Source organism: Paramisgurnus dabryanus, chromosome 1 (assembly GCF_030506205.2).
Source record: "Paramisgurnus dabryanus chromosome 1, PD_genome_1.1, whole genome shotgun sequence".
In the NCBI taxonomy this organism is placed as follows: Eukaryota; Metazoa; Chordata; class Actinopteri; order Cypriniformes; family Cobitidae; genus Paramisgurnus; species Paramisgurnus dabryanus.
In genome coordinates, this window is record NC_133337.1 from 65,245,414 (window position 1) to 65,272,881 (window position 27,468).

At 36.8% G+C, this 27,468-nt stretch overlaps 1 protein-coding gene across 1 annotated transcript in view; it reads right to left on the minus strand.

Moving 5' to 3' along the window:
* LOC135739425 (dynein axonemal heavy chain 9-like) overlaps positions 1–23,990 on the minus strand; it is a 116,289-nt gene extending 92,299 nt beyond the window's left edge. The window contains exons 1-7 of the mRNA XM_073815872.1: positions 23,880–23,990; positions 23,401–23,539; positions 17,126–17,413; positions 5,730–5,940; positions 5,519–5,646; positions 5,234–5,342; positions 4,906–5,053 (exon numbers count right to left, since the gene is read on the minus strand). Of these exons, the coding sequence (XP_073671973.1) occupies positions 4,906–5,053; positions 5,234–5,342; positions 5,519–5,646; positions 5,730–5,940; positions 17,126–17,413; positions 23,401–23,539; positions 23,880–23,986 (1,130 nt within the window). The 5' untranslated portion in view covers positions 23,987–23,990. The remainder of the gene's footprint in view (positions 1–4,905; positions 5,054–5,233; positions 5,343–5,518; positions 5,647–5,729; positions 5,941–17,125; positions 17,414–23,400; positions 23,540–23,879) is intronic.
* Between the last annotated feature and the right edge of the window lie 3,478 nt (positions 23,991–27,468).

The window sequence follows — 27,468 nt, forward strand, 5'->3', positions numbered from 1 at the left end:
ACTGACACATCTATACTGTATGTTAACATGTCAGGTCAGTGCAAGAAGTTTTTACATTAAGGGAGCTCAAACATGCATTTGGGATTGGGACTACAAAAAGCCCTGTCCAGAAATCTGGCCCAAAGTGTTTAAGATTTAAAGCTTCATAAAACACCAACCAACATTTCTTTAGATGTTAACAGAGGTTGGGTTTACACTTTGCATTAACATGCGATCTTCATGATCCGATCACGCAGATCGGATAATCAGTATATCAGGAAATGAGGCGTTTATATTTGTCACCATCAAGTGGCTTCTGTTTCTGGATGTGTGATCAGATCCTGTGCGGGGAGACGCGCTGAATGAATAGCTGTCAATCACAAATGGCTACAGCTGTCTTTAGCCACATGATTTAGGGCTGTTGCAGTAACTGCAAACTCGTATTATACAGTGATACTGAGAAGCCAACAGCAGAAAATAACCAGCAACCCCAACAACCATGATGAATTTACATTTTAAGCTTTATGGGCCGGATTCCCGGACAGGGATTAGACTAGTCCTAGACTAAAATAAATAAGAAATAAGTAATAAAGTAAGAGCTGTCAAAACTGAAAACAATTTGCACAGAGATATCTTAATACATATCAGTGCCCTTTGTTTTGCTTTAAAATGCACACAAGTAATGTTTTTAGTAAGGCATGTTTGTTAACTAGTTATATTTCATAATTAACCTAAGGCCTAGTCCTGGTTTAAAGCTGATTTTTGTCCGGAAAACCAACACTGTTTTTATCTTTAAAGGCTTTATCTTAGAATCGGATTTACTCCTAAATTAGCTGATTCCCCCCTCAGGGTTTGGGAAAAGTTTTGAAGGAGAAACGGCAATAAATCAACCCTCCTAGCTGAGGATGAGAAAATGACAATAAAGTGGATATACTACAGAATCATGGAAAATTATGCTTAAAAGGAGCAATCTCTGCTGTTCCGATCTATTGCCCCTATATAACGACCTGTATCATACCATTTCTACACACCCAGATCGACTCAACTATAATATACAAGTTTCCTACTCTATCCTTTCCAAATTATTATTTCTTTTTTTCCTTCTCTCTCCATCCCTATCATATTTCATATAATTGTTCGTTTATATACATTGCTTCTGTGGTGGACACAAGGTATGTGTGTGTGTATATATGTATATATAGGGGTGCGAGGGGCAAAAACTAATACGAGGTTAGTTGTAACACAGACTGTTAACATTGTTGCACAAGGTTGAGCGTTTTGTTTTTACGGTTTTTCACGCTGCCAAAAGACAATCTCCCGCAAATTATTGGAAATGTATAATGTTTTTCCAGGGAGTTATTGATGAACGAGTGTTTTGGTGGCATGTAAGTACATTTTTTCATCATATGTTTTTTTTTTCGGTTTCTATGTTCGGTGTGTAAGACACCAAATCCAATGCTATGTCATCTTAATCAGTGTCTTAATCAGCAAATTTTTTGGTGGTCTTGAAAAAAATATTTTGACCCAGCGGGGTTAATTGTAACGCTGTGTTACAACTAACCCCTCAGCACTTACAATATGAAACGGCTAACATTAGCTTAATTCTTGCCATGTATTTTTGTTCATATTTTCAATATTGATTGAATAAGGTCACTTCAAAGATTGAAATCATAATGAAATCAATGGCAAAAATCAGACATTCATGCTCATTATCTCAGAATTCGATTTTTGAAACTGTGGTATGGTTATAACAGACTGGGTCAAATATAAAAAAAATTTTTTGTCATAATTGTGCTGCTTTTTCTGACATATTTAGACCTTTATATCCATTTAAAATGTAACCATTGTTAAAAAAAAATTTATACAGTGTGGAAACCTGTCTATTATAGACAGATTTATAAACAATATCCACTTCAAGTATATAGACAAAATAGTATTGAAATATTTGACTGCAAACTTAATGTCTGTTAAACTGAATCCCACCTACTGTATGGGGTAAGTTGTAACGTTTTCACTTCTGTCACGTTTGGTGTAATTGTCAAGTACTAGAAACAAACTTCAAATGCTCATTTGTAGCAGAGATGTGTGTGTGTTACTTGTGTAAAAATATATTGAATTAAACTCATTACTAAATTATTTTTTGAATGATTGAGCCAAAACCAAAAAGCGTTTTTACACCAAGTACCATCTCAGAAAATATTTGGCTCTACAAGTACCACTATAATGACCAACATTAAAATCCAGAAGTGTACACTGCAAAAAATGTGTTATTTTTTAACACATTGTGTGTGTCATGCCATTAAAGGCATTATTTCATGTTAAAATAAATGAAAGGGACAACAAGTTGTGTTAAAAACAGTGACGCGAGTAATGGTTACAAAGTTATTCCGTTACTGTAATTCCACTACTTTTAGCGGTAATAAACCTGTAACGAAGCATTTTTTCTAAATTAAGTAACGCAGTTACAATTACTGAAATTTAAATGAGTTGGTTACTCGATTTACTCTATTTTGTGATAAATGAACACTTGCAGACAAGACATTTCTGATCTAATGTTGCAGGACCTTGGTGGGCGGCACAATGAATAATAACAAAGAAGGTGTGTTAGTATAGGGACGACACATTTAATGCAACATTAGATCTGAAATGTCTTTTCTGCAAGTGTTCATTTATCACAAAATAGAGTAACACAAGTTACCAAGTCATTTAAATTTCAGTAATTGTAACTGCGTTACTTGATTTAAAAAAAATAATAATACTTCGTTACAGGTTTATTACCGCTAAAAGTAGTGGAATTACAGTAACGGAATTACTTTGTAACCATTACTCATGTCACTGTTTTTAACACAACTTGTGTTGTCCCTTTCATTTATTTTAACATGAAATAATGCCTTAAATGACATGACACACACAATGTGTTAAAAATTAACACATTTTTTTGCAGTGTAGTAGGCCTAACTGTTCAGAGCTATGCACAGATGAAAAACAAAGTTTTAATCCTAATAAGAATATTTCTTGTTTTTATTCCTTATACAAATATTTATTATTGTCAGACAACACACTAAATGCGTTGTTCCAGAATCCACCCATCTCTGTGTTTTTATTGAAAAAACACATTTTGTGTTACTTTTAACATAACTTGTGTTTTATTTTAACACAAAAGCAACACATTTAACAAAATGACACATAATGTTAAAATAACACAATGTTATTTGTGCCCTAATCATGATGGCTTATTTTATGCCACTAACACCCGTGCTGAGTCACAATTCGCCTACTTATACTACGACCTAAAAGTATGTACTTTTTTGTGAGGAAAACACGACTGTTAACAATATTTCATTCATTCAACTTATGTCCAATATAATTTTCTTTACTCTTCCCATCTTTTTTTCTCATCGTTTTTTTCACAATACATTTTACAATGTGTTCTATCAAGTTGAGGACTGAAGCAAGGCGTCGTTGTAGAACCAAACGTGGGTCGTTTGTGAGGCGGCTGGTTCTGACGTTCATGTGCAATGTGTGTAACGAAAGGTACTTATTGTAAAGTCAAAATATTTCAAGTTTATATTTAAATATTTATAACTATTGTTTAAGATATTTTACTTATGTACTCAAACTCAAAAATACCCAGATGAAAACAAACCATGCTTTTACTATAGTAAAAGTGTAGTAACCATGTTTCTTTGGTTGCACTATTAAAGTTAACATTTGTACAGCCACAGTATTACTACAAATAAGTCAGTGTGGTTAAACTATGGTTAGTGTAGTAAAAGGTGTTTATTTTCATAAGGGTTTATAGTAAAGTATAAATCTAAGACAGAAACATAAAAAGAAATACATACAAAAGACACTTGCATGACACTGTACTAGAGCCACGGTACTTTTTTGGCACAACATCAACCGAATATTACAAGACAATAAATTATAACTTTAATTAGGGTTAAACATTTGAATTCTTACACTTAAAAGCTAAGGGCGCATCTCCGATGCTGCATCCGGCTGCCATGTTTACATCACCACAAAGCTCCTCCCTCCCGCACATAATGGGTTGTGGGCAATATTAGCCGTTAGAGTGCGCATTGATCTGCACTTCGAATTCTAACCGAAAATAGTAGACCATCCGGGTATCTTTGGGATACTCATTTCAACATACTAGGATTTGGGATGTACTAATTCTAGTTTCACATACTATTTAGGACGGATAGAATGGGAATTGTGACTCAGCCCCAGAGTTTATAAACTCATAGTAACATATCAAGGAAGCAAGATGAGCTGATGCGCGATACCATGGTAAAACCAACACCACATTTTATGTGTTCGTATAATGAAATTTCAAAAAATTTTATTTTCAACTACTTGAACTTTGTTTAAATTAAATACAATATTCAGTTTAATTATTTCTGTAATACCGCTATTTTTGTCTAATCCTATTTTTTTTACACTCAATAGCCTATTATATGATGTGTCTGCCCACCCCTTGCCATTCTTCTCACAGCATCCACGCCCAGTTGCATTTTTTTAAAACGATAGTGAGGTAGACTGGAGCTAAAACAGCGGTGTTTCATGACCCTTTAAGTGAAATCCAGGCTAAAGTCTCAATCTAACTATGTTATGTAAAATATAGCAAGGTTATTTTTCACTAAATGTTGTTCACGTTATGTGGGATGATTTTATGTAGAAAACAGTAGATCACAGAAAAAAGTACTTTTTACAGACTAGGTCACATTTTATTTAAGTACTTACTGTATATGTATATATATAAGTAACTTGCCAGACTAAATAATATAGGTTGTTATCATGGCCTTTAATCTTAATCTTTAATTTGATATGCTTTATGTGATGAGAAACACATATGTTAGTGATTTTTACTTAAAAGAAAACCTGAATAATTATGATAATCAAAAAAAAATGCAAATGCACTACCTTGACCTGAGGGTATCCAGGCATGGTGGGAGGTACTTGTCAAACAAAATGGTCAGATTGGCCTTCTCTGATTGGACTTCCCTCTTGTCAATCCAGCTCGACACTGGTGGATTCCAGCCTAAATCTGCAGGGTTGATGTACAAAATGCCTGTGCGGAGAAATTGCAAGTTTGCCATTTGTCATTTATGATTTATTGCTTCATTTTGAATTCAGATTTTTGTACTTTGGATCTGGTTACTTTGAGTTTCTTCTTATGCATCAGTTTACTGTAACAGCTGCAAGGAAGGTAACAGAAGAGAAAGTGGGGGCGAGGAGAGCAAACACTGACCAGCTCTGGAGACGGTCGCTGGCGTGGCAGTGCGTAGGTGGCTAATCTCAAACAACAGCCTCATGGTTGGATTCAGAGGGATCCTCTCATTACTCGCCAGTGTCAGCACCTACAGTATCACAACACACACAGCCTTAGAATGCTGTCAGCTCCAACAAAGCGCATGGCTAAAGGTCATTTAAAGGTAAAGGTCATTTTAATGCGCTTCAGTTGAATTCGGACCAGCAGTTTGATATAGACATTCGAATGCTGTATGATATTGAACTGGAGTTGTCTTGGCTTTACCTTGTTATCATCCATTACTGTGTTCAGTGACTCAATCCACATCGGATCAATATCACCGTCCAGGACAATCCACTTGGGTCCATTGTGACTGATGTTAGCCAGCTCACGCATGATATTAGAAAACAGCCCTGAGGGGGAAGCACACACGCTGAATCTTACATTCGGTGCAAAGCAACGTAATGAAAAAGATGAAAACAGCAGGGGCACGCACCGTCTTTCCATTCGCGTGTGGCTGGATTTATAATGCCGAAAAGTTCATCGTTGGTGACCGCTTTGGGGTTAAGATCGGCCCACACGGGCCTACGCTTCATATTCTGGTATGTCTTATATAGAGACTTGAGGACCTGGGATTTTCCGGTCCCTGCGTTTCCCACCACGAACACGGAATGACGAACGGCCAAGAGCTCTTCCAGCTGAACCACCTGAGAGGTCGGAGAACAACAGAGCTGCATTAGATTCACAGCACAAGATCGTAAAGTTCCTTTGCTCAATGTTTTTCACTGTGAAACACTCCACAGGAGAGACAAACAGGCCTGTCTGGCTAAAAGCAGCTTTCGTCTGATCCTGACAATATATCTGGTTCGCACCAGATATATATGCTTTTCCTTCATTGCAACACATTTTAAAACAAAGCCAACTAAAGTTTAGTTTTCCCAGTCCTCTAAGTTTCATGAAGTACTGTTTATTTTATCGTACAGTAGGCATAAAATGATGTTCTCTATTAAAGATTCAGCAAATTAGACACCTGCATTGTGGTGGGATTTAGAAATGTGAGAGATAATTATTCTTTGTACAATATTTTCATTTATTAGTCACATGTTTAGTACGTCTCACTAGAGGTCTTCTCGGGTCCAAAAAAAAATGTACCCAACCCAAAATGACGCAAATAACTTTTTACCCAAACTCAACATACCTAAATATTTTTTTTAAAGAAAGACCCCACCCCGAGAAAAAAACAGACAAAATCAGACCTGAGTCTGACCAGACACAGTGGCAACTTTTTTGAACATGACTAGACCCGAATGTAAACAGCACCGACGTGTGTGCAATCAGCAGCCTGCACGCACCAGAAAGAAACCCTAGTCGCCTCGAAACCAATGGTCCCCGCTGCTCCATTTAATTACATTTGTTTTCTGACGACGACACCAAAGTAACCACTACAGTGCATTTAAAAAAGATTGACAGGTCTGGCTCCCCGAAAATTAACCTTCCGCCAGCCACACAATATGGCAAGCGCTCTTGGCAAACAGAGGGAGAGGTTGGAAAAGGACTCGATGCACCCACGTGAGATATTTAGATTTTTTAAGGTTCTGTTCGGCAATAACACATTCATTTTAAATTACATTGGCTGCAAATATTATACCCGACCCGTGTCACACATGAAACTATTGGCGCTTTTCCGTTGCATAGTACCCCACAGTTTGGGTCAGGTCGGGTCAGCTCACCTCACTTTGGCTCGGTTAGCTTTTCCATCGAGTTTAGTATGTCTTCGGAGTGTTATATTTGCGCTGCCTACTGCTGTGACATCATACAAGTGAGAGCATCGTTGTACATTCCAAAACATTTATTTTAGGGGTGTGCAAAAAAATCGATTCACATTTGAATCGCGATTCAAGCTTTGCCGATTCTGAATCTATTCATAGAATTCCAAAAATCGATTCATACATTTTTTTGTAATGCCGTTTTACTATTGTCCTGAAATGAGTTTATCTCAGTATTCCCATAGATGACGCTGCGTCGTATTCACTCTGACGCCTGCACACTCTTGTCACAGTGTTTCCCACACATTGACTTCACTTGGGTGCTGTGCCTAGTTATATTAACAAGTGCCCAAGTATTTCTGGCGTCAAATTTTGTCTTTTTTGTTTTTCTGTGATGATGACACTCTTTAATATTGACATTTTGTGTGCGACATGATGAGCTCGGTGTCCGTTCACGTGCTCTCTGTTTCGCAATGAATTAGGATGCGACGCGAACAAGCACTTGTCACATTGTATCCTTCATGTCTCTGAACTTGAGCAGAATTTTACCATAAGAAAACTTCAGGGAGCACCCGCGGACCGTATGGTTCCGGGTTTGTATTTGAAATGGTCAGTCAGGTCCGGGTCAGTCAAAGTTAAATTACTTCGGGTCCCGAGTCTGATTAGTGAGTAAAACCTGAGTCGATCGGAGAATGACCGTGAGCGCTACCGTGCTAAAGCTCGCGTGCAGTTTCAGCGTGCCGACGGTTTCTATGGCGATAAAAACTGGCTCTTTTCTAACATTATTAATAAACCATATCTTTTCCAAAATCTATTGCACTGAACGAGCAAAGCTCAAGCTGACTCAAGATTTACAAAACGCAAAGCTGTAATGTAAAGTCCCCTGTCACTGGGACAGCAAGTAGACTTTTGAATCTGAAATAATGAGTGGATTTAGCTTTTTTTTTAATTGGCAAGAGAAAAATAGAGAGGCACTTTCCTTGCTTCTGCTCTATCTAATAGACATCATTCATATACTATATTATTATATTATATTATACTATAGTATTTAATGGAGTTTGATAAAAGGGGTCATCTAATTGCTTCATATCAGTTTTTATTTTTGCATAAAGACAAAGTAATATCAAACTAAACTACATTTAATTTGTTGTGTTTCTTTTCTTTAAAATTGTATATCTCCTACAATCAGTCACATAGGAAGAAGTAAACTACATTTACATACTGTGAATCGTTTTTTTAAATCAAGAATCGTTTTTGAATCGAATCTTGAGCCTAAAAATCGGAATCGGATCGAATCGTGAAATTTTCTGAATCGTGCACCCCTAATTTATTTATTTCTCAGTCCGAAACAAAATTAAAAGTGACCACCACAAATAGATGTTTGCACATCGCGTTTATCACTACCTCTGTCTCACATGACAGTTTCTGTACAAACACCTGTGGCGTCAGTCGACGGCGCTCCGCTGAGCCTCATTGAAGTTTCATTTAAGCATATATAATCCTCACGTGCTTGTCGCAAATGTTCCGCCACAAACTGCAAATCTGGAAAAAACTGTTATGGTGTCCCTGATACTCAACCTCTGGATGTTTTTCATTGCTAAAAGGGAGTTTGGGAACTTCGCATAGCACAGACGACAGCATGTTTGCTTGAGACAGCGCAAGCAAGCAGCTAATCTTTTACATTATAGCGATGACGCTGGTAGTGACGATTCTTTCAGACCAATCAGTGATCTACTGTGTTTTCGCGTCACGTTTGGTATCAGCTCGGGTTGCTTGGAACCCCAACCGAGGTGGTACGAAAAAAGTATCGGGTCCTATGTACTGCACACCCAGAGGAAAAGCTCCCAAAAGTAAGCTGACCCGACCCAAACTAAACCAAACCATGGGGTACTATGCAATGGAAAAGTGCCATATTAGACCCGAATCTGCTCTGGTCTCAGGTCGGACCTTGGGTTTTCGGATCTAAGTGGAACTGTACAGCCCTCTACTTCACAAATGAAACGTCTCAATTCTGTGCAGTACTGGGAAGCCAGACACAAAATGTTATTTTCTGAACATCGGATCTGTGTAATAAATCAGGTTTAAAAAAAATCTATTTCGATAATCCTTCTGAAATCACAAGCGTTAAGTTGTTGAATGAACAACGTGCTGTGTATAGTTTGCTACCGCTTGGACTTTATTTAATATACCAGTATAATTTAATAAAGGAATGATTCATAATGTAAAAGTTGGGACATTGCATACCCAGAGGTACTTTATGTGGGAGCAGGTACGCGTGGAAAAGAACTTACAGGAATGTGATGAAAATATCACGGGCAAGTAAGTAGAAATTATATTCAAAATTACTTTACACATCATTATGCTCTTGCATTTACAGACATCCTGAATGTTTCATATTGGCATCTCTATGACCATAAGTGAAGATTGCGCTCTTGTACTCTTGCTGGTGGCTCTGCTGTGAACATCCACTTACGCGCTGAGCATCGGCTCACAATTAGATCATATTTTGAAGAACTATGAGAATGATACACATTTAAACAGAGAGTTGCTTCCCTCAAGATTTTCCTCTTGAAACTCATGGTATTTTAATCATTGGCATTGATGCGGCTCCCCGTCGGGTTCTCAGAGGGTCTCACTGATTGCTGCTTTGATCTGATGTCTGTCAGGAGCTGCGGTTAATGGTAGACCTCAACTTAAGCACACATCATCTTCCTCTCTCTGCAGCACCTGCCCTCAAATAAACCAAAGACCAGATGAGAGCTGTGGCTCAGACGGTCAGACAGGACACATCCCATTGACCCCGCTGGTCTGAAGTCAGATGCGTGTCTGTTCTCTCTGCCTTGGCGGGGGTTAAATACTTTGATGAGAGCCAGGCCTCCATTGATGGAGTGCTGTTATGTTGTTGCTGTGCCACTTTGACCCGTCTAAGATTACACTTATTTCCCCTGGCTCTGGTGAACAGAGGAGCGGATATCTAGATCTCGCCCTAATGCTCAAAATTAGAGCTTCGCTTCGGCACCTGAGGCACTATTGCACTGTAATTCCTGCTATCTTTGATTTGTCCAATACATCCACTTTCAGACTGCTTTGACACTAATGTCTATTTGCTTGAAACACAACAGTGCATTTATGGCTCATAGAGGGAGATAATGTGCAACAGAAAAAGTTGAGAAATAAGATTGCTACATCAATCAAGGGCGGCAGTGGTTTAGTTGCTTTGTGTCTTGATGAACTTCTGCTGCTTTGAACTCTGGGTCATATACAAACTGATGTAAGATGCTGACTGTTGTAGAAAATAGAGACAACAGCAAACAAAAAAGGAAAACACCACAAAAGTGTTAATCTGACCACAAACATGTATACAACTAGTGTGATTGACTAAATAATGATGGTAAAGACTTCTTACTAAATATGGTACACTTTTTAAAGTGTATGGTGACTTTTTAAAACATTATTGGAACGAGTCCTAAGTTTTATTTTAATTTAGATAAATTTGAAAAATCAAAAGCAGGGGTTAACATTAATGCTTGAACGTGAGACAAGTGAATGTTTTGGATAGGCAAGTGAGAGAATTTTACTTGCCCGACTTGTCTATACAAAAAAATATAAAATACAATACATTCATACATAGATTAATTTCTTAGAATGATACAGACAAGTCAATATCAGACCGGATGTTTATGATAAAAACATACTGTGACACTCATTCATTTCTGTTGGGAATAAGCCTCAATAATCCAAAATTCAAAAGCACAGTTATACCTACAGGTGCACATACACTCTAAAAAATACTGGGGGATTTTAAATTTTATATAAAAAAATAATGGGCCCTATCATACACTCGGCGCAAGTGTTTTTACTAGTTAAGCCGAGAGCAGTTATAATTTTCACGTTCAGCGTCACGTTAAATAGCAAATGCATTTGCACAAATTTTTGCGGCCATGGGCGCTCTGGTCTAAAAACGAGGTGTGTTAGGGTGCATTGTTGGCGCATTGCTATTTTGAGGCAATTAAATATTGTTTTTGCTATTTAAAGAGCGTGTTAGTAATATGCTTATTACACACATGCACAGCACACAATCGTTTTTAGATATAAAATTAAAGGATTAAAATGTAAATGATTATAATTATAGAGTCTCTTGGACATAAATTAGGACCAATTATGAGACGTTAGAAGATGGAAAGAGCTGCTTCACCTGTAACCTGGTAAGTAATTGAATATTTTACTCTTAACAAATGGAATATTGCATTTATTTTTAAACTTTTTTTTAAACGTGGATTTATTGTATATGATTACATTTAAATGGGAACCTTTTTTAAGTAATGCAAATTTTTAAAAAACTCACGGCGCTGCCCAAGTGCAAAAAATTTCCGGCTCTCCACACGTTTGTAAATTCTTTATCTCCTGTTTGTTACAAATAAAGTATTTTAGAGTACAATCCTTTTCTTGCACATTTGTAAATTATTCTTAAAGATAACACTGTTCATGTAGGCTATTCATATATTTACAGCATTTAAAGAGCCTGCTAATTTTATTTCCATGACTGAAAGAAAAAGACTTTTAAATAGAACCAAAATGTTTTAGACCAAAAATTACAATTTCAATACTAATAAAAACAACGCAATTTTTTACATCAATTTTAACTGGTGCTCTTCTTCCTCCATTCTAAGTAGGGAATCGGCATGGCGCAAGTGCAACTGGCTTTTAAAGGGGATTGGGGATGAGACTCTTATTGGTTTATTGCAAGTTACGCCCAAAACACACCCATTTATCAATACAGGAATAGGAACAACCCTTTTAGACTGTGCGCTAGAAAAACAAACCATTTTTCCTGTCGTTATATTAGCAAAAGTGGATTCGGACACACCTTTTTAGACTGTTCGACATTCGCTTTACACCATGCGCTAAGATCGTTAAATAGGGTCCAATATATTGTATATTTGAAGAGTTTGGTTCCAAAACTCGATAAACGGCATTATAAAAAAATAAAAAAAGAGTTACTGCCAAAATCTGTATTATATTAGGTCAGTATTTAAAAGTAAATTCTTAATTTTACACAAAATACAATATCCGCCTTGTTATTCTGTTATCTTTTCTCCCCTTTTTCCCAAAATGCAATAAACGCTACTCCTTTTCTACAGAAATCTGTTTATCAAATCACAGTGCACCATTTCACGCATTGTAAACAAACAATGATGACGCATTGAGTACACAGAATAGTTTTCCTCATCTTGTACTTCGTGATCAACAAACAAACAAACACAAAATAATACTTTAATGGCATGGATAAACCCGTGGTGGTTTTCTGTGACGGGAAAGAAAAGTAAGCCATCAACATCTAATAATTTACGTGAGAGGCACTCGGGAGACAGAAAATGCCAGTTGCTTGTTTCCCCGACAGCATCTAGCTTCTCTCGTGCTAACACATTGACCCCAGGGGATCTTATGAAAAACTTTCCACTATTTTATGCGAAGCCAATGAAAATCGAGCAGGATCAAAACATTTTACAGCTGATCGCTGTAATGCCATTAATGTTTATTTTTTTTAGTCAGTGGATACCACTAGTCAACTAAATGAATATAACATGACAAAGATTAATGCAGAATATTTATATATTGGTTCAATTAGTGCTGGGCGATAATTCGATAACGATAATTTAACCGATATAAACGTTTTCGATAAACCGATGAGGACGATAAGGTTCGATAAGTTCTCGATAATGTTTACGCACTGTGCGTAATGTTGCGCGAGCACTTACGGAGGCAGCACGCGCTCTTGGTTTACAATCACAGTGTCAGTTAGACTTGAAGGAGTGGAAGATGAGGCAAGTTATTTATTTATTAGTAGAGACCTATGATTTTCGCGATGCGGATAACGCGGACGGAATCACGGAATAAAAAATGCGCGGAAACAGTTTCTTGTGTGTAATGTTGTTGGACGCGCAAACAGGGTTCGTCAAACACAACAGACACAATAGGTGCAGTATACTGTACTTTCATTCAGCGTCCGCCTTGCGCACGCACACGTCCGCCCAGCTTTAAAAGTATATTTACAGGACATTCACAAATTCAGGAACCTGAGGAAAAACAGCAGATCCACCACTGCAGTGAATTTAGTGTTTGCATATGTGCGCTCCCACAGCAACGTGACACTCTTGACATCCATTTATCAGCGTGTATAACTCGTATATGTATAACATACGCGTGATCACTGAACTTAGTTTTCTTTCTTGTTTAAGTGAACATAAACAGCTGTTACTCAGTATTTTGAAACTTAAAGCAGTCTGTCTTGGTTCTTAAAGTGACAGTAGTCTGCTGCTTTTGTGTCAGAAATGTGTTGATTTCATAACAAATAGATTTACATTAAATACAGATGCATTAAAACAAGATTTTAGTTTTTGTATTTGTCATGTTCTGAATAAAAAGTAGTTTAAAACCATTATTAACTTTCTGGTTTTTACAATTTTCATTCAGGAGCAAAAATCTGCCTTTAAATTTGAAAGGAGTAAAGATTTGTTATTTATCATGATAATTATCGATATCGACTGATATGGAAAACATTTTCTCGATAATTTTTTGGGTCATATCGCCCAGCCCTAGGTTCAATAGATTTATAGCATTTTGAAAAAAAATATACGTTTTTATAATAATTTTTTGAAAATCAAATTATGGATTTAAATTTTTTATGTTTATATAACCTAAAGATACTATGTGAAAGTTTGTAACAGAAAATAGTGCTTTTCATCATGTCACTTTCTTGGTATAGAAAACACATTTTTACCGAAATTAGTCAAAATGGAATTATTGCGTTTTGGAACCAAACTCTTCATTTATTATTACCCAGAAAATGTCTATATTTGACCCAACAATTGGCTAAAACAACCCAACATAGGTTGAATTACAACGCAACAGGCTGGGTTCATTCCTCTTTTACCCAACGCTGGGTTGAAAACAACCTAGCATTTGTTTTTGAGTGCATCGTTGTCTCCAATTTATGTGAATTGATACTGCCAAAACAAAAAAAATCAACAATTACAAGACTGCAGGTGACCTCTACATATCAAGAAATTCATCCATATTAACTCTTTCACCGCCATTGACGAGATATCTCGTCAATTAAGAGAAAACGCTTCCCCGCCAATGACGAGATTTTCCGTCTTTCTGCAATACCGCTATTATCCACCAGGTGCCCTTCCACAACTTATACAACCCGGAAGTAGCGCCTCATGTGAAAGAGAAAGAACTCCGTGTATGTTTTAAAGATCGCTCTGCATCTGATCTCTATCAAAAGTCCTTCGCAAAAATTGAATTATCTCTGCTTTTTGCTCAAAATTGGGTGTTTTTGAAGAAACCTACCCATGTTTGAGAGGTGATTACAAGAGAACTAATGAAGGTAGGATGAAAGTTTTTTTTGTTTGAAAGCAGAGGGTCTGTTCTTTCAGCTGATATATTGTTTGTTTATATATTTAAAGAAGAACATTTTCTGGAAGGTATTAAACTTTTGTGAAAATCATGAAAAATGCTGGCGCTGGCTGGCAACTTTTTTTAAAAACGCTGGCGGGGAAAGAGTTAAAGGAATAGTTCACACAAAAATGAAAATTCTGTCATCATTTACTACCGTATAAATTTGCTCTGGTGAACACAAAAATATATTATCAGAAGCCCCATTGATTTCCATAGTATTCTTTTTTCCTACTATAAAAAGTCAATGGGCTTCTGATCAGAATTTATACAAGTTTGTAACAACACGAGTAAATGATGCCAGAATTCTCATTTTTGATATTTTAATTTAATTTTTAATAGAATTTTAAAGAAATCCTAACTGATAACATTGATCACAAAAGTTGAATGTGTTATAATCTATGGCTTACAATTATTTAATAACTGATAAAGATCAAGTGATCTGATATTTGTTGTTAATAAATAAAGACCCATGTAAGCAACAGCCTTTACAATTAAATATATAATAATGATGAGGCAATAATAATAGATTAAAAAAAAAGTATCAAAACCAAGTAAACAATGTTAAAATATATAGGGGTGGTTTCCCGGACAGGGATTATCTTATACAAGGACTAGGCCTTAGTTTAATTAGAAAATATAACTAGTTTTAACAAACATGCCTTACTAAAAACAATACTGGCATGCATTTTGAGGCAAAACAAAGGGCACTGATGTATTTTAAGAAATGTCAGCACAAGTTGTTTTCAGTTTTGACAGCTTTTACATTTATTTTAGTCAAGGACTAGTCTAATCCCTGTAGGGGAAATAATGTAATATAAATCAACATCATGTATTACCCCTGGGGGTCAAGTGCTGGACTAAATATAACACACAGAAACTGATATACTAATTTATATACTGTATGTACACTATACTATGTTATGTTTTACCTCTTGAAAAGCACCCCCACTCCCAACCCATGAAAGACATACTTTCACTAAAAGGGCAAGGTTTTTTGTAAGACTAGTGCTTTTTCTAAGTGCCAGGCAGCCCCAAAATAAAAGTCTTTGTTTACATGCATACATGTTCGTTCTTATTATTATTTATCCTTATGTTAGCAAATAAAATGCAGTTTCCACACCAGGAAATAAAACGTCAAACAAAGATCATTGGATTTGTTATCTAATTGGCTACACATTCTGTCTATCAATATTTTCCATGAAGTCATTGGAGGAACGGGCGAGTCAAATGACGTCACAATTTTTGACAGTGCTGTTTGGATATTATGTATTATACTCCCGCCTACTTTTAAAAACAAAGTTTGAATGCGGGTTTACGTGTTTACTAGAACCTAAAGTGTAATCTCATATACAGTGTTACGATGTAAATAGTCCTCAGATTGTATATTATATTCCATTACAAGATGTTCATGTAAAATCTGATGTAAACAACAGACTATATATCTATATTTCATGGATTATACGCATTTGTGGACAAAAATGGTCATTGGATCTATTAGACGGTTTTAATGGGTTATTCACACATCTGAAAAAGACTGGATTCAACTTGCGATCGTTATATCCACACAAAGAAGTTCTGTTTATATTTTGCATGTTGCATTAAAGTCGAGAGGTTAACAACAATTATATTTACATATCAAATGATATGCCATTTTTATCTCTGGGTACTTCACTTTCTTACTCAGACAAGTGAATGACAAATTTGCACAGCCACATGACAATGCTTTTCTGTGCACTTAGAGGACTTTGCTGAAAAATCCATGTGTCGTTTAGTGGATACTGCCAACAAAGTGGTATTTCTAAATAGCCTGAGGCCGGAAATTGAAGTCCCTCCTTTAGAAATACGTAAAGAGTTCTGATTGTATAGCTTGTTTAGTGTGTTGTGATTCAACAGCAGCTTAGCGCACGTCACACCAGATTGAGGAAGCTGTCCTCAGCAAGGGCAAAACAAAGGGGATTTGACTCCGGGATAAAAACAACAGCGTCTCAACGGCTTGGCAACAAAAACACACTACTAACACTTTCTACTCTCCGTGTCATGCCCTTTTTTGGTGTATTACTATATATTGTGGTCATATACCTGGGAAGTAGAGGGCTGTAATCCAAACCAGCCGTTCTCTGCAGGTCTTGAAAAGTGAATTCCGTTAAAGAATCATTTTGCAGGTATTATTTATGATCTAACAACACCAACATTACACACTAACTAAAGTAAAAAAAAATGGGATCACGAAAATCGGCACCTTTAATATCCTGCTTGTGGAAATGTGTTGAGATGTTGTACTGTGATATAGCTGGATAGGAACATGATGCACCCTTTCTGTGAGCACTTCTTTCACAGAGTGGTAACACTTTACAATAAGCTTGTATTTGTTAACATTAGTTTATGCATTAGCTATCATACACCAACAGGGAACAATACTTCTGCAGCATTTATAACCCTAGTTCATGTTAAAGCATTTAATAATATTTTTTAATCAAAATGTATACATGTTAACATTAATAAAATAAAGAAATGTATTGACATTAACAAAGATTAATAATTACTAAAAAAAGTATATTGTTCTTTGTTCATTCATGTTAGCTTACGCATTTACTAATGTTAACAAATACAACCTTATGGTAAAGTGTTGCCCACAGAGTTTGTACCTTTCACCCATATTTACCTTTAGCACAAAGGTTTCTTCTGCCTGCAATTTGAGGTCCAACACAGACTGCTTGACAAATTTCTCCAACTCCATGTCTCTTTTTCGAGGCACGTCTAGTGCTGGGAAAAGGTCCACAATAAGTCCCATGAAGACAGGCATGTCATCGGTCACAATTTTAGGGACGTTGAAGTCTCTCAGGGCCCTCATCAGCACCTGGTCCTCGGGCCGGCCCGGATCTCCTCTTTTCAGAGAGCCAGCCACTACCAGCACTGACTTAATGGCCCGTAGTCCCCAGTCATAGTGATCCTGAGACAAATACAGCAATAAACAAGAGAAGTGCATCAAACAATGAGAACGCAACTACTGCAGGTGAAAAGCTATTACACACTATTTAATAATAATTGATTCAGCTATACTTTTGATTTTTTAGTTGATTCACATATTTTGTCTGAATCAGACGTTCCCAAAAACAATTTATATAATAACAGCAAGAGCAAGGTAGCAGGATTGATGCCATTTTTATTAAAAAACGATTGGGTGTTTCATAACGCTGCAATCAAATAAAGTCGCTATGACATAAAGATCCTCAAACCGCTAGAAAAATTGCTCTCACTAAAAGAGAGGTACAGTAAGATCTTTATGAGAAACACAGCTCTTTATAGTACGAGAAACTGTATTGGTTTTTATTCTACAAAATCTAAGTGGTACACGTGAGAAACAAGAAATAAAATCAAAAAATTTTATATTCAGTTGAAAAAGTTATTTTGAAATAAAAATTGGTGACACAATGTGTCAACAAATAGCAGACATATTCAGCAACACTTCATATACTGGGGGAGTAGGCATGAGGGAATACAACTTTAACCTACAGTAAATGAACAGGAACCTAAATGAAGTGAAAAATATTTATGACATTCACTTGGTATTCTCTCATATATTATTTACAAATTTATTCATTCGTTGTCAACTGTTTTTGTTAAGTCACAGATATTTTTATGTATAAAGTAGAGAGTTCGCTTTCAACATTTCTTTAGCATCTCACAATGGGAATCGCCTCTGGTGCGACCAATTCTGTCGGTTTACAGACCAGTCACAGCAGTGTTGCAGAAGTCCCACCTCCCTATTGTTAATCTCTGCCAACGGACACCATTTCTTTCTTAATCTCTTCCCAGAGAAGATCCTGTTTGGAAGCTATCCTTCAGCAAATTCTCGTAGGGAGTGGCGATTTAAAGGGGACATATCATGAAATCTGACTTTTCCATGTTTAAGTGGTATAACTGAGTCACCAGTGCTTCTATCAAGTTAGAAAATGTCAAAAAGATCAACCCAGTAACTTAGTTTTGGTAAACCATTCTCTGCAAGCATGTGAAAAAATAGGTCATTGAAATGGCCTCCCGTTGTGATGTCAAAACGGCACATTTTTGCTCACACCTACAAAGTGCCAATTTTAAAATGCTATAATAAATTCTCTATATAGTATTTGAGCAAGAACTTTACATAAGTACTCTGGGGACACCAAATAATTATTTTACCTCTTAAAAAAGTCCCCTTTAAGTGTTCATAGATGATTTGTTATACTGTAAGTTTTCACTGAACATGGCTGCTTTGTCTTTTGAAGAATATTCACAGTCAAAGTGTCTTTTCGTTCTTCTCTTATATTGAGATCTGACTTACTCACTTTTTCACAGTTCCCCCACTTTAAATGTTTTGACGTATCAGCCGATCCCACCGCATTGCGGGAATAATTTTGCATTCAATTAAACAGCGCTTTTGTCTCTGTCATGGTGACTGCGAGCACATCCTATGGCGCCGCAAAGGGGGAAATCCCTTTCACCCACGTGGATGATTTGATCAAAGACTCTCACCCCCGTATGCATAGCGTGTCTCGGAGTTGGACATGCAAGGGTGGAACTTGCTAAACCTGAGTGCTGCCCTTACTGCTTAAAATTCCTGTTAAGAGTTTAAGATATCCTATGCCGAGTCCAGGCCTTGAATAAAAGGGATCAGAGTCTTTCAGTGCCTCCTGCACAGTTAGACAAGGTTACTCCACAGCCCGCAGCGTTGCAGCGGGGAAGAGTTGATGGACAAGATTTCACCTGAAACCCCCACTCCCCCCTTTTGAATCAGACCCTTGGCGAGGACAAAGAGGATGAGGCAATCTCTCATCTCTTCGAGGATAAGGAGGATGGTATTATGCCAGGGGAGTTGAACCTCAATGAAATGTGCAGAAAAATGGCAGCTAAACTCTCTACTGACATGGCCAAAAAGGCCATCTCACCAAGAAGGCCAGGAAGCTGAGAGGGACTTGTATGATGGGAAAAGGCTACCATCCCAGTTAGGCAGCTGATGTCGTCCCAGCATAAGAAGAAGAATTAAGCAAAATGTTACTTAGAATGCTCTTTTGTTAGAACGTTTAGCCAGTGCTTTTTTGTTGGAAGCGTGCATAAGCTTAATTCGTGGCTGTATCTGCCTTCTTCAGAAAGGTAAGAAAGTCCCATTCAGTCTCATTCTTTTAGGACTGATGGCCTCGACAGTCTTGGTTATTTTCCAGTGAACCTGTTGCAAGTTTTAGCATTAGGTAGAAGCTCAGTTTTGTGCCCAAAACCCTACTCTTAATTTCACCACTATGCTTGTGTGCCCTTCATTATTGGAGATCGATAGCTCGATTCTTGAATCAGGGACTTGACTGGGGGCAGTTTCTATGAGAAAGGTGGTGACAATGGATGTGTGGCTCACAGTTTGGGGTGCAGTGTCCGAGGGCAGGAGAGCAAAAGGAAATGGGCCATCTCGCTACAGAACGCACACATCAATTTCCTAAAAAAAGTGTAAACAGTGTTTCTGGCAGTACAATATTTTTTGTGGTTCCTAAAAAAACCCACAATGTTTTTTCAGTTTAGACAACAGCGGTATCATGCATAAATCACCAGGGGGGACATGCTCCCCTAAGCTTCACAGTTTGGCTAAGAAATTCTCATTTATTATGGAAAAAGCATGCTCTGGAAATAATGAATACGAGGGTAGATCTACTTTTCAGAGAAAACAGAAATACTATAGAGCTACTCCCGCTTGTATGCAGGTTATGAAAGATGCAGAGCATTTGAACAGCGTTTCAAAGCTGCTGGTCTGTCTGTGGTCCTTAAAGCCTCCTTTGCAGCCCATAGAAATTATTGATTTAAAGCTCTATTTGCTTAATGCCGCTTTATTATTGGCTCTTTCTACCCTGAAGCAAGTTAGTAAACTTCATGCTTTGTTGGTTCATAACTCCTGTATGCTATTCTCTATGAATTACTCTAGAGTAAGTTTCAAAACTAATCCAGCGTTCATGCCTAAGGAAAGCGAATCAGTGGATTCACAGGCATTTAACACACACTGTAGCGCTCACTCCACCAGAAGCATGGCAACCTCATGGGCCCGTTTTAACTCTTTCCCCGCCATTGACAAGTTATCCCGTCAATTAAGAGAAAAGGCTTCCTTTCAATGACGAGATTACATGGCAATTATGACGCTAAAAAGTGGACAAAAGTCTGCAAGCATGTGAATCAAGCGCGCATGCAAATTACAGCAAGCACGAGCACAGTGACAAAGCTTGCACGTAAAATAGAAACCTGCAGAAATCGCAAATCCCACAGTCGAACACAAAAACCAAAACTGTGCGCGTAAATCAACACTTGCGAGGGGAATAACAAACCCCTCGAGTACAAATAGTTTGCTCACGCGCAGCCGATCTGCTCGCGCGAGCTGCGATTCTACACACGCGCAAGTCAGTTGTAGTGTATCACTCAGGGCGCGGGGCACCACGACTTTGTGACATCAAATACCATTGGCCCCTGCTACTACTGTTGTGATTGGCTGTTGCTGCCGCCTCAAGTGTTTAAAATCTTTTTTACAGTATATGCTTATGCTTAAAACGTAATGAGATAATATTTCTTTCCAAACAGCTTTATAAGTATAATACATGTTTTATAATCATAATCTAGTCAATTTAATAGTCAGGCTTGAGGATTCACATTAGTTGTTCAAACGTAAAACGAGAGCATAAGGAAGAATGGCTGAGCACCACTAGACTAAAACAGTCCATAATAATTGATTGAACAATAATAATTGAACAGGATTACTAATTAATTACTTTGATTAAGGGAGGTTAAAATTGTTAACATAAGACTGCTGGAATTGACCTAATACTGAATATTTTCCTGTTAATAATAATGTTGGTCATTTCAATTATTTGAATATAATGTAATGAATGCAATATAATCTTAAAACAGACAAATTAGGAGTTTTTACATCATGTTCAAAAATAATAATTATAAAACGGGCAGTTCTGGTCGTTCATTCTGAATCTGACAGACTGGTTGAAAAATATATATCGTCAATTAAAGAAAATGCTTACCCAACTTAAACACTGATGCATTCAGGATGAAACATATTTTTTGTTTGTTTGAAAGCAGAGGGTCTGTTCTTTCATTTCATATATTTGATGTTTATATATTTAAAGAAGAAAAATTTTCTGGAAGGCATTAAACTAAAGCTGGGTGGCAACTCTTTTAAAAACGCTGGCAGGTAAATTTAAGCATGCTTCCAAACATATTTGATCCACACTTCAACAGTTGCACGAAATAAATGTTTATGTATAAATTAGAGGAATGTGAATTTATGAAAATAAACACCACAGTCTTTAATCATTTTCATTATATTTTCATATTTATAATCATGTTTAATATATTGTTCATATTGGTTAATCACTACAATTTGGAGGCAAAATTACTTTGTATTTTTTCTTTGTAGTAAAAGCTGTAATGAGACGCAAGTTTTTAAAATTGTAGAAAATACTAATTTCTGCAACTACTTAAATTATTAACTGCACTGATCAAATCAGGGAAGCATTTTCTTGTAATTGACGATATATATATTTTCAACCACTCTTTCATATTCAGAATGAACGACCAAAACTGCCCGTTTTATAATTATTATTTTTGAACATGATGTAAAAAAAATCCTAATTTGTCTATTTTAAGATTATATTGCATTCATTATATTGCATTCAAATAATTGTAATTTGTAACAAGTAACAAGTCTTATGTTAACAATTTTAACCTCCCTTAATCAAAGTAATTAATTAGTAATCCTGTTCAATTATTATTGTTCAATCAATTATTATGGACTGTTAGTCTAGTGGTGCTCAGCCGTTCTTCCTTATCCTCTCGTTTTACGTTTGAACAACTAATGTGAATCCAAGCCTGACTATTAAATTGACTAGATTATGATTATAAAACATGTATTATACTTATAAAGCTGTTTGGAAAGAAATATTATCTCAATACGTTTTAAGCATAAGCATATACTTTTAAACACTTGAGGCGGCAGCAACAGCAACAGCCAATCACAACAGTAGTAGCAGAGGCCAATGGCATTTGATGTCACAAAGTCGTGGTGCCCCGCGCCCTGAGTGATAAACTGATTTGCGCGCGTGTAGAATGATATTCTCGCGCGTGTAGAATCGCAGCTCGCGCGAGCAGATCGGCTGCGCGTGAGCAAACTACTTGTACTCGAGGGGTTTGTTATTCCCCTCGCAAGTGTTGATTTACGCGCACAGTCTTGGTTTTTGTGTTCGACTGTGGGATTTGCGATTTCTGCAGGTTTCTATTTTACGTGCAAGCTTTGTCACTGTGCTCGTGCTGCTGTAATTTGCATGCGCGCTTGATTCACATGCTTGCAGACTTTTGTCCACTTTTTAACGTCATAGCAATCCTTATTTCCACTATTATCCACTTATAAAACACTAAAGCATCCACTGATCCAAAAAAAGCAAAAACTCTATGTTTTGATCATTGTTCTGAATCTAATCTCTAACAAAAGTCTTTTACTAAAAATGCAATTATCTCATGTTTTTTATAAACCATATTTGAGAGGTTTTATTCTTGTGTTTATATTACATGCATCGCTGTTGGTTGACATGTCTGCTTTAGAAAGCATATCTGCAATACAAGAGTTTATATCCAATACTGAGATTCCAAGAAAATGTTTGAAAGAAAACTAAGTTATGAACGTATCTCACAAAACCTTCTTTCATGCAGTTGTATGGAAAGGAGATATGCTGAGAATGAAGTGGTGGTCGCTGGCACAATATATAATTGGGAGGCAGTACCCCCACGTCATTGCTATAATTGGTCTGTAAACCGATAGATGTGGTGTGAATGGTGCTTCCAGTACTGAAGTTAAGTCTCAACATTGTTTAAATAAATGTCATGACCCATGTGTTGTTCTAACAGTTAAGTTAATATAATAGTGTGAACCTGTTTGGAGAGCAGTTCTTTGCATAGCTGATACAGCGTGATGAATTTTCTGGCCAAAAGTCGAGCCTGGATAAAACCCTCAGCCACCAACATAATCTCACAGATCAGCTCAAAGTCCGGCACGACCATCGCACAAGGCCTGCAGAGCAGAATGTTCAATCATAGATACACAACATTGACTGGCATTAAGCATGCATTATCCATAGACAAATTTTAACAATTTAAAAAAATAAAACTATCATTGCTTATATGAAAATTTGCTAAGGATGCCTACTCTACATAAGAAACAGCAATTTAATATAAAAACTTTACTGTCTGATATATAAAAAGTAATATTTTACAATAGTTTTAAAACTTTAATATGAAAGTTCAGGTGGCATGATATCTTCTTACAAACAGGATGTGAATTCTGATATCTAAAAGAGCTACATTTCCCCAACACCAAACATCTCTTAATGATATGCAAATCCTGAGCTTACCTAAAGAGAGCCTTGAGGTTTTCTGGTAGCTCAGTCCTGCCGGCGTATCCAGGGTTCATTGTAATAAAGATGCCTACTGAAGGGACCAGGTTAACATCCTCACCCATGAAGTTAAATCTCTTCTTTTTGTCACGAATGGCATCTTGAATACTTTTGACCTGATGGATCACACATTCTTAATATAAATGGAAATTGTACAGATTATTTGAAATTTGTGAACTGAACAGCAAACTAGACCGTCATAACAACACGACAACCAGATTGTTAAACATGAGCTATGAGAGAAGACACAAGCGTGCTTTACACTTCCAAAAAATCCATCCAAGTCTTAAAATAAACTACAATACCCATAATCATGAAGAGAGCTCCACCAATCAGTGACGCTGCTATTACCATGGAAACAAAAATTGCAGCAGACATTCAAAAGATATAACTGGATTATGTCATCAAAACAACATTATAATTATATCATCAGCATCAAATAATTGACCTGTCTGCTATGGTGCGTGGACATCGACTTCCGATGTCTGCGTAACACAAATGATTCAGATGCTGGCGGCATTCTGATAGAGTTCAGTAGTTTATCAGATAAACAGTGACATATAACATATAAGATATGAGTCACGTATTGCTGAGCGCTGATAGAATAACATGAGGCTTTACTTTGTCTTGGCCTTGAATGAACTCTACATCTCAGACTATACACTGCCTTCATGAATTTCACATATCGCTCGAAAGCAGAGCTGCTAAGCCAAGTGAAGACATGCGTTAAGACCAGCGGGAACAGAGCAGTTGATACAAGCTTTGTTTGTGAGAAATTTGAGAAGGTGGTTTGAGCAAATTTTAGGGGTTCTTATTCAAAAACAGCACCGTTTAAAAAATATACTGAAGCAGAATGATTTTTGTGATGTTGAGTTTTGCGAACACCTCTCTTTAATATTTAAATTTTTCTGCTGTTACAGTGAAACCAATGCACTAAGAGTTACTCAACTGATAGAGCAGTGTCATGGGTTTGATTCCCAGAAAATGCTTGTATAACTTACAAGTCAGGTGCTTTAGATAAAAGTGTGATATAAGTGCCGCTACTGAATTTACAACAACATGGCAAACAAACTAGTAAGTTATGAGTTTAAATTGAATGATATAAGAGATAAAGATGAGGTGCTACAATATAAAAAATAAACAGAATAAATAAACAACCCACCTTTTTTGTGATGTCCCCGCTGGTTGCATGCAACAACAAACATAACCAGAGTTGTGCAAATAAATGACTCTAATGGCCAATTCTTTTTCAGCAAGACTGACAAATCGGTCCCAAACTCATGGGTTCTCAGTATGATTCAGTTTAATGACTCACTCATTCAGTGAATGGTTTATTTAACACAGCTATGGTCCTTAAGTTACTTACTGAACCACAAGTCATTATTTTCATCACGTCGCCCATTCATTCAACTAGAAATGAACAGAGGGCTGTTACTGGGTTATTCACCCAAAAATAAAAAATCTGTAATGATTCACTCACCCTCATGTTGTTCCAAAACTGTATACATTTCTTTATTCTGCTGAATACAAAGATATTTTAAATAGAACTAATTATCCGATTTACGAATTTACTTTGGTGTGTAGGTGTGTATTGGAAAATTTTAACCATGTGCTCTCTTTTCTAGGACAACAACAAAGACACGGATTGTAGGCAACAGTTTACTTCCTGGGCTTGTTGATGTAAAAGATGAAAGACCGACATTATTTATTCCTCCACTTTCAACTCATAGCCTATAAGTTAACTCCTGAGCGAATCTTTCAAACATGGTAATGAGCGTTATATTTTCGACTGACGTCAGAGGTATTCGGACCAATCACAACATACAAATAAGCTGCTCAATCAGAGACATAGCGCTTTTCAAATCGTCATGTTTTGTACAAAATCACTGCATTTTAAGATGAGATGTGAAAACATTGTATTATACCAAACAAACAAAATATACTAAAAGTTTTTAAGCAATGAAATAAAATGTTAGTAAGAAATGAATGTTAATGTTAGAAATGATCTGGCACATCATTGGCTTTTATAATAGGAAAAAAATAATACTATGGAAGTCATTGATGCCCCAGATTTGTTTGGTTATTAACATTTTTCAAAGAAATGTATACAGATTTGGAACAACTTAAGTAAACGATGACAGAATCTTCATTTTCAGTCTACCATCCCTTTAAAACTACTAAGACTTAATGATTTGTTGCTTGGGGGGGGTTAATTCTATTTCATGGATTCTGAATAATCAACAGAGTTGTAACCCTCATGCTTACCATAAGCAAAGTAACAAAAAAGCAGTTGAGCTTGTGACAAAGTATTTCTGAGACAAATTCAAGCCTCCTTTTTCAAACAAGTTTCGTAAAGTTTGGTTAAAACATGGTATCCGTAACAACCATAGACTATAAAAAATATGGATGTAGTAGTGACTGTGACTCATTGGTTTGTGAAGAGCATTTTTGATGCTTAAAATAGGCGTTGCCTGCCATCACCATCTTGGCCATGTGTCACAGTGCATTACTCGCGGATAACCGAAAATGGGTAAAGAGGCGGGACGTGGGTGAAGCTGAGGTGGCTGGTTGCTGAAACCATGTCCCCTAGCTCGACTCTAGTGACCACAGTGGATGTTCAACCGTCACTCAGGTGGTCACGCCCTTAATTATGTAGAACTTTAAGCCCTAATATAATTTAAATGGACGAGTTACAAAAAAAATTCACCCTCTCACAGTTATCTATACAGACCCAAAACCATTTTTGTACTAGGCTGTATTTTTTTCTACTGTAAAGTTTGGCATTTTAACATGGAGGTCTATAGGAATTGACTCCATTTTGGAGCCAGACGTTCTTCCAGCAAAAATCAGAATGGACGTTTTGTCTTTTAATAATCTGACAACACGAAAGACTCTTTGGACATATGAAGGATGAAAAACTACTCTATTAGGTAACCAAGATTAACATTAGATTGGCAAAAACAGTGTGTTATGTGAGCTTTAAGTTCAAATTCATATGATAAATTGGTGGTATTGTTAATCACTTTGGATACAAGCATCCTCTAAATGATTCAATGTAAATAAAAATGCATTTAATTAAAGATAATCATTGGTTTGCAGTATTAAAGGGCAAGTTCTTCCTGATCCCTATTTTCAAACTTTAGTTAGTATGTAATGTTGCTGTTATAGCATAATAATACCTGCAAAATGATAAAGTTCACTGCCAGGCGATATATTTTCTTTAAAGCAACACTATGTAGTTTTTTTTTTAACCTTTAAATAATGTCTCTAAAATTATTTCAGTGATAGAACAACTTTTAACTGGACGAACTGTACTGTTGCTGCAACCTGAGCAGCCTCCTAGCTGCTACAAGCACACTCTGAAAGTGGCGGTGGAGGGTAGAGTACACAGCCCCACCCCTCCCCCTGCCTGGAGAAGAGTGTCTGATACCAGGCACTGTTGCGCTTTTCAACCACATGGGGGAGCTGTAAGTCATTTTTACATGGAAACTACATAGTGTTGCTTTAACAGAAGTCCCTTTCAAAGCCTACAGCGAATGGCCGGTTT